The sequence below is a fragment of the Strongylocentrotus purpuratus genome, unplaced genomic scaffold, assembly GCF_000002235.5.
Source record: "Strongylocentrotus purpuratus isolate Spur 01 unplaced genomic scaffold, Spur_5.0 spur5_scaffold_4, whole genome shotgun sequence".
NCBI classification, from domain to species: domain Eukaryota; kingdom Metazoa; phylum Echinodermata; class Echinoidea; order Camarodonta; family Strongylocentrotidae; genus Strongylocentrotus; species Strongylocentrotus purpuratus.
Window position 1 is genome coordinate 11,576,272 of NW_022145610.1, and position 16,014 is coordinate 11,592,285.

The 16,014-nt window shown below is 38.3% G+C and overlaps 1 protein-coding gene across 1 annotated transcript; it reads left to right on the forward strand.

Moving 5' to 3' along the window:
- Nucleotides 1–2,956: 2,956 nt before the first annotated feature.
- Nucleotides 2,957–13,208, forward strand: LOC115929308 (coiled-coil domain-containing protein 151-like). Its single transcript, XM_030998035.1, has 13 exons — nt 2,957–2,978; nt 3,252–3,376; nt 4,280–4,357; nt 4,724–4,894; nt 6,202–6,306; nt 6,727–6,849; nt 7,825–7,984; nt 8,786–8,892; nt 9,473–9,633; nt 9,971–10,133; nt 11,735–11,872; nt 12,573–12,651; nt 13,023–13,208. Exons 1-13 carry the CDS (start codon nt 2,957–2,959, stop codon nt 13,139–13,141), a joined length of 1,551 nt encoding a protein of 516 aa, XP_030853895.1. The 3' UTR covers nt 13,142–13,208.
- Nucleotides 13,209–16,014: the final 2,806 nt, after the last annotated feature.

The following is a 16,014-nucleotide window of genomic DNA, read 5'->3' on the forward strand; positions in this document are numbered from 1 at the left end:
TCAACTACCATGAATTTAGTGATCTAATTTCCACAAAAATGAAAATGTTTGCCCATATTGTGTAATAACTATTTGCATAGGCCTATAATAATAATAATAATAATAAGATATTTGTATACCGCAAATTGCAAATTGCCTCTAAGCGGTTTATATAGTTGTTTAAGTGTATCGAGGACATGTTTGGTTAGTTTAAATCCTGTTTACGCCGGATTTTTTTCAAGGAGGGTGTTTAAAAGTTCAAAATCGCGCTGACCGATATTTCGCTCAGTTTTGGGGTGGGGGTGGGGGAGGGGGGTAGTGAGCCTTTTTTGCCCCATCCCCCCGAAATTTATTTCGCTCAGTGCAGGGGGGAGGGGGTGGGGTTAAGGAGCATTATTTTTTTTTTAAATCAGCACCCCTAAATAAATGAATTCGAGGGGGGTTAACCCCAAAAACACCCCCCCCCCCCCTGCGTACGCGCCTGCCATGGATGTTGTGTCAAATGAAGGATGACTAAAATACTTCCAGTTGATATCAATTCCATTGAGATAATTATGCAGTGTGTAAAATATAGATTTTAAGCCGAAAATTTGCTTTTTGGTAGCTATTTTTTCCCCTCTAATTTTGGCCAGTATCTCGGTATATGTATATTAACTGGACGATAGTTATTATTTAAGTAGTGCAGAAAGTTCAAAGTTCGAAGGATTGGGAGTGCTGAGGGCTGTTGATAAGTACTTCTTTTGTACTCTGTGATGTTTCAGGAAATGTTGGCATTGGCAATTGCGAGATAACATGAACAGCTCTTACGCACGTCAAGAAGAGAGATTTTTTGCCCTAAAACCTGTGCGCGCACCATTCAGACAGTACTACATAACGCGTTAATATGAAATATACGCTTATTCTCTACGCATCCACAATACTGGATTGGTGGTGAATGAGCATGTCGAATGCGCGTAACGAGCGTATTTGCAGCGTATCTAAATCACTTTTGAAATAACAGGTGCGCGTTGGAAGCTCGAGGCTTTACCCCTAAAAATAATGCTGTTGGAGTCTAAACTAGCGGGAAAATAGGAAGCTTTGGCGCCTCGCAAGCGGTCGGGAAACTTAATTCCAGCTTAGGGGGCATGGTAAGTGATGGTGATAATTATGGGGATGGTGATGATGATGATGATGATGATGATGATGGTGATGATGGTGATGGTGATGAAGATGATGGTGATAGTCTTATGAAGATGACGATAATGATTATGATGATTATGGTATTGGGGATAGATCTAGGCATAATGATTGTAGTGTTCATAATGATGAGGTGATTAATTTAAATTGACAACGGAAATGGTGTGATAATATTAATGATGATAAAGATGATGGTGATTATGAAAATAATGGTGGTGATAGTGGTGATGATAGGAGTGGTAATTAGTTATGATAATGATGATGGAATTATGATTATGACAGTAATAATGATGATAATGATAATGATTTTGTTGACGATGATGATGATGGTGATGGCGATAATATTGTGATAATAATAATAATAATGATAATGATTACGATTTATAACATGAATTATTGTGCTGATTTTGTTGAATTCCAGCATGATTACATTTTCAATAGTGCTGCTGATAAAAACAAGAATAGATCTAGAATAGAATAGACTCCTATAACTATTATGATGCAAAAAATCGGTCCTGTCACATTAGCTCAATCCCCGAAGGGTACATTCTAAATTTCTCACAAGCCGAATCCTGAAATCGATTAAATGTTATTTCGATCCAAAAACTCACTCCTTTTATCTATGTTTCTCAAACAGTTTTCTCCGAATTCCAGTAAGGCCTAGCTCCACGAATAGGCCTATATTCTCTGCCAAGCACCTTCTTCATCACAACACACCAACCTGCCTGCTTAAACATATCTATTTGTATTCACCCTGGTCATTGACTACCATCGAGCGTGATCAGTGACCACCGATGATGGGTCCATCGAAAGGGCAAGAGCCGATGGCCAGTGCGTGGACAATCTATGACAACATCGAGCAGTACCGGGGTAAAGTCGCCCTCAAAGGTATGACAAAATATTGTGGTATAGTGGTTCTTTCACTCGACTTTAACTCGAAAGGTTGAGGGTTCGAATCCCAGATCGGTAATTACGTCAGCAGTAGTATAGTATAATAAAGGAGGTATATCAGATTTAAAGAAACTGTGCTTTGATTCCCTGCATGAGGTGACCAAAGTTCACGGAGAATAAAACAAATATTAGGAATGTGATGCTCGATCCCTGATTTCTCATGATTCTACACAAATGTATTTGGTTCAATTATTACATTATTATATTATCGATTGGAGGCGGGAGGAGGGTCACGCAATCCCGTGCCCCCTGTATATAAGCCATTGTTCATAACCATTATTGGTAACCAAATGCTGGAAACCCGTACAAGAAATGTTATGATTGTCCATGCAGGGGAATCCCACCCACCCTTCTTTACCCCCGCCCTTATACTGTTATACGTAGTCATGAATGACTATGACTAACATTACTCAGCAGCGCCTACTGCGGTTCACCACGTGAGGCGCGGAGAACTAATCCCATCCAATTGAATGGCAGCCAGTGAAAACGAATTTGTTTGATAAAATTATGGAAATGCAAGCACTACTTTAAAAAAACCGAACTTTGTCATTCCTTGCTCATTTTTCCTGATTGAGATATCATTATGAAGGGCAGAAACTCAACTTTCTTGAAATTTGATGTTCTCTTTGAAATTCAGATACCGTCCGCCAAATGACCTTTTGGTTTCCTCTCTTCAAATTCATTTTAATCATTCATGCGTGGAATATGCATCATAATGAGTTGCATCAAATGAAAGAGGGTGATCTAAGCTTTCCAAATATGTGTCATGTATTAATTATAAAGGTGACTAAGTTATAATAAAACATCGATAATTCTCGGTTTCGTTTTTTCTGGGACGTACAGTATAACTATGCTCAGTGATGAGATGATGAGTAGGACTGGTGTCGTGGTATATTGGTTCATTCCGTTGCGGACTCTCAATCCAAAGGTTTAGAATTCAAATCCCAGCCCGACACTAATTGCTTTGGCAAAATGTTATTCCACATTTGCCACTTACGAGGTACTATTATTATTATTACTACTATTATTATTATAATTATCATTATCATTGTTATTATTATTATTATTCATTGTTATTATTATTATTATTATTATCATTATCATTATCATTATTATTCGGTTTTTTTAACCATTTTTGTGTTCAGAGCGTGACCACAGGGCCTACTATGAAAGTTCTCAGTTCAAGAAACGACAACATGAGCAAGAGATTGCCATACTCAGGCGAGACAACAAAGAAACAAGGGTGACCCTGACGCAAAAAACACTCCAGGTAATATTTCAATATTTGAGTGGTCTATCCAGGCGTACCCAGGATTTAGATTAGGAAAGGAGATGTAAATAGTCTCTCTCGTATTATGGTACACACTACACAGTATCCACCCCTACCCCCCCCCCCCCCCCCATTAGCCTGAAGATACATGCCCCTCTTTTATTCAATTATAAAATGCCCAGTGAAATAGAAGCCCCTGGGCCCCGTTGCACAAAACTTACCATTGATAGTAACTTTGCCATCAATGGTAACTACAATGGAAACCTTGATTTTGATTGGCTGTTGAGCCCTGTTACCATGGTAGTTGCTATTGATGGCAAAGTTACCATCAATGGTTAGTTTTATGCTACGGGGCTCTGGTCATTTTAGTCATATAATGCTTGAATATCACTTAAAATTGCATATCGTCTGTTTAGAGCCGGGAGAATGTATTAGGTCTGTAAAAAGTACATGAGATAACGCCCTTCTGGCTCTCAACCGACGGTGAAACAATCTCCAAATCAATTTCAACTTTTTACTATGAATCCATGTACTATTTTTGACCAGTAACTTTTCATATTTGACCCGTTATCATTTCCCTTTTAATAATAAGTTCTTCATAATTTACTTTAGTTATACCTATACATTACCTACATGCAGTTTTGATGTTCTATATGCAATATTGTACCCATAAACTGACATAAAATTTAATTTGATACCGTGTAATGATTTGAGCGTAGCAACCACATAAGTATTATTCCACTCAAGTACCGCACAATTTGTTTACTCTATATAAATTCGTTGTGTCAATTATTTCTACCGTTGTTATTTATGACTATGTGTTTTATTTGTATTTGAAATCCAAAATTTTGGTTGCAATAAATAAATAAAATATATATTCATGGTTTCTTTGATTTTTGCTAGGGAGATGCAAGGTTGATCACACAAGCTCTATCAAGTCGTAAAGAGGAACAGTTAGCACTACAACGCAAAACTGCCGAGGTCGGTCCATGAATCCCGTTTGTTTTTCTCTTAAAAACAAAACCAAGTAAAATGACCTATTTTCCACGTCGAAAAACACATCACAGCAGCCGTTTACGATGTACTTTGTCAGACAAATTAGACGGATTACTTCTAACCATCTGGTCGTCGGGTCGGGTTGTTGGATTATACACGAACTTTCGTTAAAACATATTCAACCATTAAAGATAGTTTTTGTTGTTTTTGAGAGACCTTTTTTATTTTCAAGCCAAGCTTTTCCACAATATCTCCTCTTTCTTTTTTTCAATGAATAGCTTGCGTTTTCTACTTGTGAGAATATTATTGAAGGAAAGATAGATAACACTTGAATTTGCACTTAACCCACAGAGTGCCATTCATGAACTGGATCTTAAGGTGTGCGAGAAAGCGAAGCAACTGAACTTCCTGCGCTATGACCGACTGCAGAAAATGCAACGTATTTCCGACATGGACGCCAACATGGCGACGGAAAAATCCGTCATGAAAAATCATGGAAAACTAGCTAAACATGACCAACAGGTGAGAGCCCGATGAAGGTGGATGAAGACATTTGTAACCTTTATTTCATTCATTAATCCACACTTGCCACTCCCGACCCAGGTGAAGTAAATGGGGTACCCAGTGGGGACAAAAATGCCTTGAATGCCTTAAATAGCGCCTTATCGTGGGGGCTCGGCTGCATACAGCCGGGTAATAAAAATGGGGTTCATACACAGAGAAATTAGTGAGATGAAAACATCAATTTTTGAATCGCCATTAGAATCTCACTTTTTTTTTCTGTGTGTGAACCTAATAATCTCGATAAGATACTGATCGCCTTCATTTTGGTTGTTGCTGTAGTTTTTGTTGTTATTTTTTATTATTAACATGATTCTATTCATCAATTATTAACTCGATCCCTAATTTTCCAGACAGCTGGCAATGTTTCAAACATCTCCATTCGCCAAACACAAGTGCACCGTTCATAGTTACGTGTGTGAACGATGTTGGCAAATTGGCAAACTCGACTGCATTTTGCGGTCCTCTCAAGTATCCATTCTCTGCCCTGAGTAGAGGGTGGACAAAGACTGATTTCTTGCTGAACGAAAATAACCATTAGTATCTTTTAAAAATATAAGGAGGAGGAGGAGGAGAAGAAGAAGAAGAAGAAGAAGAAGAAGAAGAAGAAGAAGAAGAAGAAGAAGAAGAAGAAGAAGAAGAAGAAGAAGCAGAAGAAGAAGAAGAAGAAGAAGAAGAGGGGGAGGAGGAGGAGGAGGAGGAGTAGGAGGAGGAGGAGAAGAAGAAGAAGAAGAAGAAGAAGAAGAAGAAGAAAAAGAAGAAGAAGAAGAAGAAGAGGAGGAGGAGGAGGAGGAGGAGAAGAAGAAGTAGAAGAAGAAGAAAAGGAAGAAAATAAGAAGAAGAAGAAGAGGAGGAGGAGGAGGAGTAGGAGAAGAAGAAGAAGAAGAAGAAGAAGAAGAAGGAGAAGAAGAAGAAGAAGAGGAGGAGGAAGAGGAGGAGTAGGAGGAGGAGAAGAAGAAGAAGAAGAAGAAGAAGAAGAAGAAGAAGAAGAAGAAAAAAAGAAGAAGAAGAAGAAAAAGAAGAAGAAGAAGAAGAAGGAGAAGAAGAAGAAGGAGAAGGAGGAGGAGGAGCGGGAGAGCGGAGAAAAATCCGAATGGTGTAAAAGAAAAACAAGAAGAAATCAAAAGATGATGAAGAAAAAGAGAAAGGTAGAAGAACCACAACGACGAGAACCTTTAGTGTGCAAGATAACAATGGAGTAGGCAAAGTCTTACAGATGAAAACGTGTTCATATTATTTTTTTCCCAATTTTATTTCCCTTAATTCAGACAATCCGTATGATTGAGAACAACCTTGATAAAGCCAAGATCAAGTACGACATGGCCATAAAGATACAGCGAAATTACATCGAAATTCTACAATGTCTAGAGGAGGTATGTTTATTTTGTTTCGTTATTTGGGGGGTAGAAGTTCGTTGATTAACTTATTCATCTTTAAAGTGTCGAATTTATAGCACACGACTCGCTATTCGATCCCAAAGCGAAATATATCGAAGATATCATTTGTTTGTTCGCTAGCTTTGCCCTCTCACCAGAATTTACAAACTAATTTGCCTTACGTGTCTTAATGGCACATTGGCACTTAACAAGAGCCAGGATTATGCAAAACGAATCTTATAAGATGATTTTAGGATTGGGGTGACGCGAAACTTTTTACTTCTTAAAAGCAGGGAAAAGGAAGCCGTGACTAAATAAATGTTGAACAATGCTGATGTACATATTTGTATAGAGAATCAAAAATTTTAAAAGTTTTATATTTACATTATCTTCTTTTTTTTTTCGCTCACCCTCTAGGAACGCCTTGCTCTTCCAAAGAAACTGCGGTGCTTGGAGAGAACGCTGGAGGAGCAGCGAAAAGAACTGGCTGAACTGAAAGAAATCAACAAAGATGCTCATATCAAGAAAGACTTAGCAAAGGTACGATTTTCATTTGACACCGGCGTTTAATACAAAGGTGTGAATCGTCTTTCTAATCGCTCATTGAACACGAAGCGTCATTTCAATTTCGTTATTACTGTGCTAATAAATAAAAATAATAATATACAACATGACTTGTATAAGGCGCTTAATACGGTTGTTTCTGAGCGCACGGTTGTCTGACGCAGTCTGACGCAGTACTACGTCATCGCTGACGCTGTACTCCGTCAATAAAATGACGCCCCGTGAGTAACGCAAGGCCAAAATTATTTATCCCATCTTTTTTTAGGCCTGTATGTTTGTCTACATAATCTATTGTCAGGTTGGATGAGTCAGCAAATTACCGTTTGTCGTATGAAATTCCAAGTAATATTATTGCGCAGAAAAAATAGAGTTTGGCCAAATTTGGTCTCGCTCAACATGGCTTATACTCTTTTGCTTTTGGCTTGCCCGACAAAGCAATATTCGCAATTAGTTGACCAACTGGAACACGGTATGCCAAACTGTGTGGGTAAATGAAAATGCGCTCTTGACCATCGGTGAGCCGACTGAGCCCTCAGAGACAAGGCCCACCTAACACCACTCTCACCATCATCATCTAATATCACCTGCTTTAAAGCCCCACTGCACTACTTATAACTACTTGCGCCCTCTATATAGCAAACAATGCCTAATCGGTGCCTGTTGGTCCCCCATGATCCTCTTTTCTTATGTTAATTGAAAGCTGATTTGATGAGATAACCACCTGTCAGGGACCTTGCAGGGAGAAAAGTCCTTGTCCCCTTGAGCTTATCCTCCCTAGCCGAACGAGTGCAGACGGGCTTTAAGGACTAATAATAATAATATTGAACCATCTCGTTCCAAAGCAAAATAAAAGCATGTTTAGACGAAAAAGTACTTTATTTGTTATAGGCTATATACGACTATAAATCCATTTACGTCTATAATTGTTGTTTCCTTTTTTTTTTTTTTCAGGCCGAATTTACACAGCTGGAGCAGAAGATGATGGAAGCAAAACGATCGCGTGATCGAACTTTGAACCGGATGAAGAAACAAGCGGAGAGGCAGAAAGAGATGGCAGAGAAGACAGAGAAGCGCGCGCGTGCGACACTGCAGACGGACGACGCAACTCAAGGTCTTTCTGTTTTTTCTTTGCCTCTTTAAAATTTTATCTTCATGGACACAACATTAAATGATAACATACATAGATAATTACAGCTCACAAAAATGATGGTAATAACGTTAGAAATGAACAACAACAACAACAACCAATGCCTTGGGATTGCCCCTAAATACAAATTTTCTAATTAAGAATCTCCTCATTGGGAGATGTCCGAAGAAAAAAAAATCCCCCACCGCACAAAAACCATACATTTACATAATATACGCATTTACACTTAATGAATTTCTGGTAATGCCTGATTTTGTTTCCCCTCCATTATGCGGCTGTTATAATTAATTTTATTTCTAATTATATAATGTTACAGGATTGGTCGCCTATCACGCTATCACGTTCAAGCTTTAGCAATTGAGATGGCGGTCTCTTGTATTTTTCACTGTCGCTCTCACTTTTCATGCTCTCTATGCCTTTCTGTACTTACCGTTTAGCCTGCTCTCCATATAGTTCTGTATTTTTTTCTCCAATGGCTTAGATTCTTTTGTAACTCTGTTGCTCTTCTTTTGCATTGTGTTTGTCTCCCTTTCCCTCTCCCTCTGACCCTGCCCGCCCTTCACCCCACCCCTTCTCTCTCTCTCTCTCTCTCTCTCTCCTCCACCCCTCCCTTTTTCTTTCTTCACCTAGCTCGCTCCTTCCATTTATCCCCTTTACCTCCCATTCCCCATTTTATTTCTCCATATCTATTCAGGTTTAGGTTATTTCCCTGTAGGACTCATTCCACTAACTTTCAACCCAATTTGTCTTTCCTTCTTTCCTCAGACACCAAGCGGCAGTCGCAAATGGACGAAGACAACTGGGTGAAGGTCACCACATACGAAGAAGCTTTCCAGAGAATCAAAGATGCTACCGGTGTCTCCGACATCAACGTAAGTCAGTTTCCTGCCAAAAGTAAAACGGTGACCAGAGCCCTGTTTCATTAAAACTCTAATCAACAACAAATGCCTAATATATGACAAATTAGTTCTCAGCCAATCAAATGCAATTCTTTCAGTAGGTAATGACGTTTCTTGTAATTTGTTATCTATTATGTTTATAACAAGTTTCATAAAACAGGACCCACAATGCGAGCACCACCTTGACTAAAATCGCAGTCGTATCTTGTCGGCCGGTTCAGACTTCAGTCAGAAAGGGTCGTTTTGCACATCGGATCCCAAGTTCGTATAGGCAATGAATATTCTCCATTCGAGACGACAAATAAACAAAAAAATGTACAAGTAAATCAAATTAAAAACTCGAAACAGAGCTTGTAAGCCTATTTTATGTAGGGCTCTAAATGCTCGTTTAGGTATGACGCGTTTTAACCGTGGCATTTTTTAAAATATAATTATTTCTGAATCTTAACAGAGCTCAATGAATACGAGCAAGTCCTTTGTTGCGTCACGGCGCAGTTGCCATTCATTTTATACGTTAAAAAAACCGTGGAGTCGCTCCGATTCTAATTTTCAGGAGATTGAGGACCGTTTTCTGAGTCAGAAGCTTACCTTCGAGCATCTGGAGCTGCAGAAGCTAAGCGGCGAGAAGCAGCGCAAGTCTCTGGAGAAGCAGAACAGACAACTCTTGGAGCAGTACGAGGCCCTCAAATACAGCGGCGAGAGCAAGATGTCACGGTAAGACAATTACACTTCTCTTCTTTTTTTAAAAAAACCTGACTACTAAGAAACCATGTACGCAGTAAGGAATCAGGGGACCGACGGCGTAAAGTCCTCTCCGAAGAACTTGGTAAATTATGATTAATGCCTTACCACAGGGCAGTAGCGCATCGACTTCGTTTCCAATTTTAGTTCATTATTACTCCCATTTTAACTAGTAAATTCTTTAGCTCCTTAAAAAGGGTTTATTGGTAAAAACTTCCAGGATTTAATCCGTTATAGAAAGAGGGGTTTGTCATTTGAGGAAACTTGGTAATTTGAAGACAATTAATTCTATGTTGTTTTTTTTGTCCAGAGGAGAGCAGTTATTAGAACAGATGCAGGACCATCTTGACGGGGAGACAACTAGAAGAGACACTGCGAAGAGGAATCTTGAGAACGCTTACAAACTACTCTCCAACCTCAAATCTGGTATCAAACATCTTGTGGATACTCTCAAAGACATCCAAGTCAGAGGGGTAAGAAGGGTTTATGGTAATGATGATGATGTTCATAGTGATGCTGATGATTAGGTGGTCATTGAGAGCGCTCAAGCTTTTCTCTAACTTCAAGAGCGGTATTAAACATCTTGTGGATACTCTCAAAGACATCAAAGTCAGAGGGGTAAGGAGGTTTATGGTGATGATGGGGATGTTTATGGTGATGCTGATGAATATGGTGGTCATTATGTAGATTAAGAGCGCTTATAAGCTACTCTCCAACCTCAAATCCGGTATCAAACATCTTGTGGATACTCTCAAAGACATCAAAGTCAGAGGGGTACGAAGGTTTATGGTAATGATAATGTTCATGGTGATGCTAATGATTATGATGGTCATTGAATATATTGAGAGCGCTTACAAGCTTCTCTCTAACCTCAAGAGTGGTATCAAAAATCTTGTGGATACTCTCAAAGACATCAAAGTCAGAGTGGTAAGAAGGTTTATGGTATTGATGATGATAAGTTGCAACTTGTCTTTGATAAAACAATGTTATATTCTTTTTCACGTGAAGTTAATTCAAATGTATTGTAAAATTGAAAATGATTTGTCATCATATATTAATTTTTCATGTGATGATAACTTCAATGAATTGTGAATTTGTGAACATGCATAAATAAATAAATAAAATTAAATAAAATAAATCATGGTGATGATGATGATTATGGTGGTCATTGAGAGCGCTCAAGCTTTTCTCTAACTTGAAGAGCGGTATCAAACATCTTGTGGATACTCTCAAAGACACCTCAGTCAGAGGGGTACGAAGGTTTATGGTAATGATGATGTTCATGGTGATGCTGGTGGTTCTGGTGGTCATTTAACATATTGAGAGCGCTTACAAGCTACTCTCCAACCTCAAGAGCGGTATCAAAAATCTTGTGGATACTCTCATAGACATCAAATTCAGAGGGGTAAGAAGTTTTATGGTAATGATGATGTTCATGATGATGCTGGTGATTATGGTGGTCATTGAGTATATTGTGAACGCTTGCAATCTTCTTTCCAACCTCAAATCTGGTATCAAACATTTTGTGGATACTCTCAAAGACATCAAAGTCAGAGGGGTAAGAAGGTTTTTTTTGTAGTGATGGTGATGTTCATGGTGATGCTGATGATTATGAAGGTCATAGAGAAAATCATGAGCATGTTGAGAGCGCTAAGTCATAATAAGGTAATAATGGATAATTCATAATAATTCTGTTCCTTCTCCTTCTTTTCCTTCTTCTTCTTCTTCTTCTTCTTCTCCTCCTCCTCCTCCTCCTTCTCCTTCTCGTTCTCCTTCTCCTTCTCGTTCTCTTTCTCCTTCTCCTCCTCCTTCTTCTTCTTCTTCTTCTTCTCCTCCTCCTTCTTCTCCTTCTCCTCTTCCTCCTCCTTCTCCTCTTCCTCCTCCTTCTTCTTTTTCTCCTCCTTCTCCTCCTCTTCCTCCTCCTCCTCTTCTTCCTCCTCCTCCTCCTCTTCCTCCTCTTCCTCCTCCTCCTTATTCTTCTTCTTCTTCTTCTTCTTCTTCTTCTTCTTCTTCTTCTTCTTCTTCTTCTTCTTCTTCTTCTTCTTCCTCTCCCTTCTTCTTCTTCTTCTGTCAGTCTATGCGTAATTTGGCCTTGTCGACCGAGGATCCCGTGGAGCAGCTGAACATCTGTGAGGTCAAACTTCTTTCCATGATGCGGAAAGCCAACGTCAAAGATACGGCAACTTTCTGGCAAGTCAAGAGCAGTCCAGAGGTAAAATACGATAAAAGATTATTCCAAGTTGCAGTCTGTCTTAGTTAAGGCTCGTTCAGATATGCCGCGGTAAGCCGCTGCAAAGGAAGCCGTTTTCTGTTGTTAAACGTTTAACTGAATGACAACATGTGCGCAAGATAAAAGTCCAAAGCGTATTCACTTTGTTCTGTGTTTTAAGATTCAGCAATATGAATTACACTTTAAATCATCATGAAAAAATGCCGCCATTTTACCGCTTTATAATATGAACAAGTTTGCAAGGCTTCTGATTCTTTCGTTTTTTTTGTGCTCAACTCGAACCGAATTGGCCATCATCTCCTAATTATCAATCGTGGCACTGCTTCTTTAGATACCGCCATCTTTTGCCGATAAGATAGGCCGTCGTCAAATGACTGATAAAAAAATACGTAAATGTGCTGAAGCAAGGCATTATTTGACATTTGAAATGGTCGTGAAAGCAATAGTTCTTAATTTGGTTGATCAGAAAATCATTAAAAATCGGCCAGCGAGGAACAATTGATTTTGATGTTCTTTTTGTATAAGGATGTTATTTTAAAATGTGATTTGTTACGACTAATGCTACTTATGAAATACTGCAACAACATTTTCTAACCGCTGGCACACAGTTTCTTTCACAACGCAATCCCATGACCAGAAATTTGTAAAAAAAATTCTTTGGCGTTTTTTCTCCACACGACAGTTTCAGGAATTTATGGAGAATCATTTGGCGCCCGAGAATCTCAGGATACGGATGGACGAACCGGACGCCTATGACTCCGGTAAATATATTATTATAAAGAAAACTGCGAAGACCAAAAAGGAAAGGGTTTGGCTTCTTTTTTGTTGTTGGTGTTGATGCTGTGGCGGATTTTGTTGTTTATGTTGTGCATTTGAAGAAGAAGAAAAAGAAGAAGAAGAAGAAGAAAGAGGAGGAGGAGGAGGAGGAGGAGAAGAAGAAGAAGAAGAAGAAGAAGAAGAAGAAGAGGTTGGAAGAAGGAGAAGAAGAAGATGAGGAGGTTGGAAGAAGGAGAAGAAATTGGAAGAAAAAGAAGAGGAAGGAGAAGAAGAAGTTCACGCTTGTATCTATCATTAGTTTTTGATCATCTTCATTCATCATTCTTCTTCTTTCATGTTTCTTCTTTCATTTCAGACGAGTATGGGTACGATAGTCAAGATAATGAGGACATGCTGACGAATGCTGACATCAAACGACAAGGCCAGAATCTTATGAACGCAAAGAAATCAAAACGAAAGAAGAAGAAAAACTAAAACTTACTAAAATTCATTAATCCATGCCAAAAAAGGAAAAATAAATCTGTTTATACTAGCTGTTCCATTTTCACTAACAATCAATAATGTGCTTAAATTTCCGATGTTATAAAAAATGATACAATTTTAGCAAAGGTGGAGATACTACGAAGGAATCCCTGATATATATTTTTTTGAGGTTGAAGAAGCAATGTTGTGTGAAAACGCGTATTGATAGTCTACCGAATTCTATCTGCAAGAAATATAAGATTATCATGATTATGTGATCATATTTAAGAGGGGGGAATGAAATAAACACAAACCTCTTTATAATGTGACTCTTTGAGAGCAACATTCTGAGAACTCTTCTTTGCTCAATACAGAGTGGAAAATTCTGACTTCTAGTAAATCACCTGAGCCAATACTTTTCCCTTTCATCTTCCATTCCTTTGTTTCCAATCACGATGACGAACCGAAGGTTATTTTAGTTTCTTGTTTGACAATATAGGATTCCTAATTTAGTCCCATTGTAAATCATGCACCAAGATGCTGGTCTAAATTATTTGATTTAAATCATGTGTCTTCAATGTTGGTAACCAATAAAAAACACAATATCAAAACAATGGTCTCATGTTTGTAAATGTTCTCTTGTCTCTACTTAAATTGTGAACCAATATAAACGGCAAACTGCAAAGGACGTGTTTTGTTTACTTTAGATTTAAATTTAAGAATTAAAAATGAAAACTAATGATATTATACGTTAAACAATCCGTAAGGATACTTGACAAGGGGCTGATCCAGGATTTTACAAAAGGGGGGGGGGCGTGAAATATTGGAAATTGCAAGCGTGAAGCCTTTACGGTGTTGGGGTACGGGGCGCGAAATTTTTATTCCCAAACAGGTTTGCAATTTTTTATATTTCCATTCTTCTGATTGGCTGATATGTTCTACGTCATAAGAAGCTTGGAAAGAGGTCACAAACAATTAGACTTTCATTTTTTATTGCTTTGCCTCGCTATATATAAAGGCAAAAATAGGACAGAAAACTAATGGGATTCGAACCCACAACTCCAAAATTGTGTTACACTGACCTTACCGATTGAGCCAACGATGGGTTGATAAAAATTGATTCTGCATGATGTCTATAACCCTATCACTCACCCTAACGGTAACGTCATTGCTAATGACGTAACATATCAGCCAATCAGATGACCGGATATATTAGCATTGGCAAACCTGTTTGGGGGAAAAAATCGCGTACGGGGCCCGCTTAAGGGCCCCAGAAAATGTTGAACCTATTAACTTATAATTTGGCTACATGACCCTCGTAACACAAGCCTAGCAATATTGATACAATGATATAATTTTGCGATTGATCGCACATAGTGATCGATGCGATCAATCACAAAATTCAATCGTTAGTTCAATTGCTAAGCTTTGTGTTACGGGACCCTGTCAGGTCAACCAGCGCAATGCGACACCACACACAGTTTGGAATAGCGACCTCTTGCGGGTGTTTGAATAGATGTCTGCATTGTCGTTTGGTAGACGAGACGAAATCGCCCCTCTTTAATATATATTGCATAGTGTCAAAAGATGTGATGGAAAATATATAAATAGCTTCAGTCACGATCAGTCAAATTAAATGCAGATCAAATTAAAATGATCCAACTCAACACAAGTAAATGGACTGAGAATGTATTGGCACTATATCTTGAATATGACAGAATCTTCTTCTTTTTCTAGGAGCTATTTGTTTCTCAGATGGCGACTACTCTTGATTTATATATATATATATACATGTATATATATATATATATATATATATATATATATATATATATATATGCCGTTCTTGTATAATTCATATCGCTTCATAACATAACGTCTCTATGCGATCGAGTGTGGTAAATTGCCATTGAAGGACGTTAACTTTAAAGTGCCGCACTTTAAATCCAACCCCGTACCTTGTAGTTCACAGTGCAGAGACTACAACAACAAAATTCTATTTTACAACTTCCTCATTATTACTAGCAACATTGTCTGTCAACATTATATTTATATCATCATCATCATCATCATAATCATAATCATCTTTACCATCGTCATCATCGCCGTCATCATCATCATCATCACGGTTATCATCATCACTATCATCATCATCATCCCCTTTACAATCATTATCCTCATTATCATTCCATCATCACCATCAACAACATTTTCTGTCAATGTCTTTATCCTAGACCCAGTAAAAGAAAAGAGCTATGCTTGAGCAAAGGGTAGCGGGAAACAGGGTACCGTTGCATTAAAACTTACCACTGATGGCAACTTTGCCATCAATGATATTACTTCCATGGTAACATTTATGTGATTGGCTGTTAAAAGTGTTGTTGACATGGTAACACTGTCAGATATAGCCTTTAGTTGAGAGACGCGAGAAGAGTGAAAGACGGAAATAAAGAGTAAAGGGATCTTGACTGTGATTTAATTTAAGTACAGATTGGCTCGGGCAAGGTCAAAATCAGGGACAACAGTCGACCCAAAACACCACACGGCAAATATATATCCTTTGTTTACATTTTTATTTGAATCGATCAATAAATAATACACAATCAGGTATACTTCCGTCAATACATATTGCAAAACATGAACAAACAAAATAGCAACATAACTTGAGAATACACGATTGCGAGTTGAAAGGTCATATCACAAGCTATATAATGCAAACGTGGGCAAGAGAGTGCACACAAAAAGTTGTTGAAAACGTATAAACTTCAATCCTCTTTAAATGTATAAATAATGAAAATTCCACTCTTTAGGGGGATAAAATTCGTTTTAGAGTGAAAAATCCACTCTCGAAAGGATAATTCAACCACTACTTTGGAGTGCATTCC

Excerpts from the sequence above, each read along its gene's own strand:
- LOC115929308 (XM_030998035.1), top strand. The coding sequence starts at position 2,957 with ATGCTCAGTGATGAGATGATGA. Across the intron at positions 2,979-3,251 it reads GCTCAGTGATGAGATGATGA|AGCGTGACCACAGGGCCTAC; the intron begins GTAGGACTGGTG and ends TTTTGTGTTCAG. Across the intron at positions 3,377-4,279 it reads TGACGCAAAAAACACTCCAG|GGAGATGCAAGGTTGATCAC; the intron begins GTAATATTTCAA and ends GATTTTTGCTAG.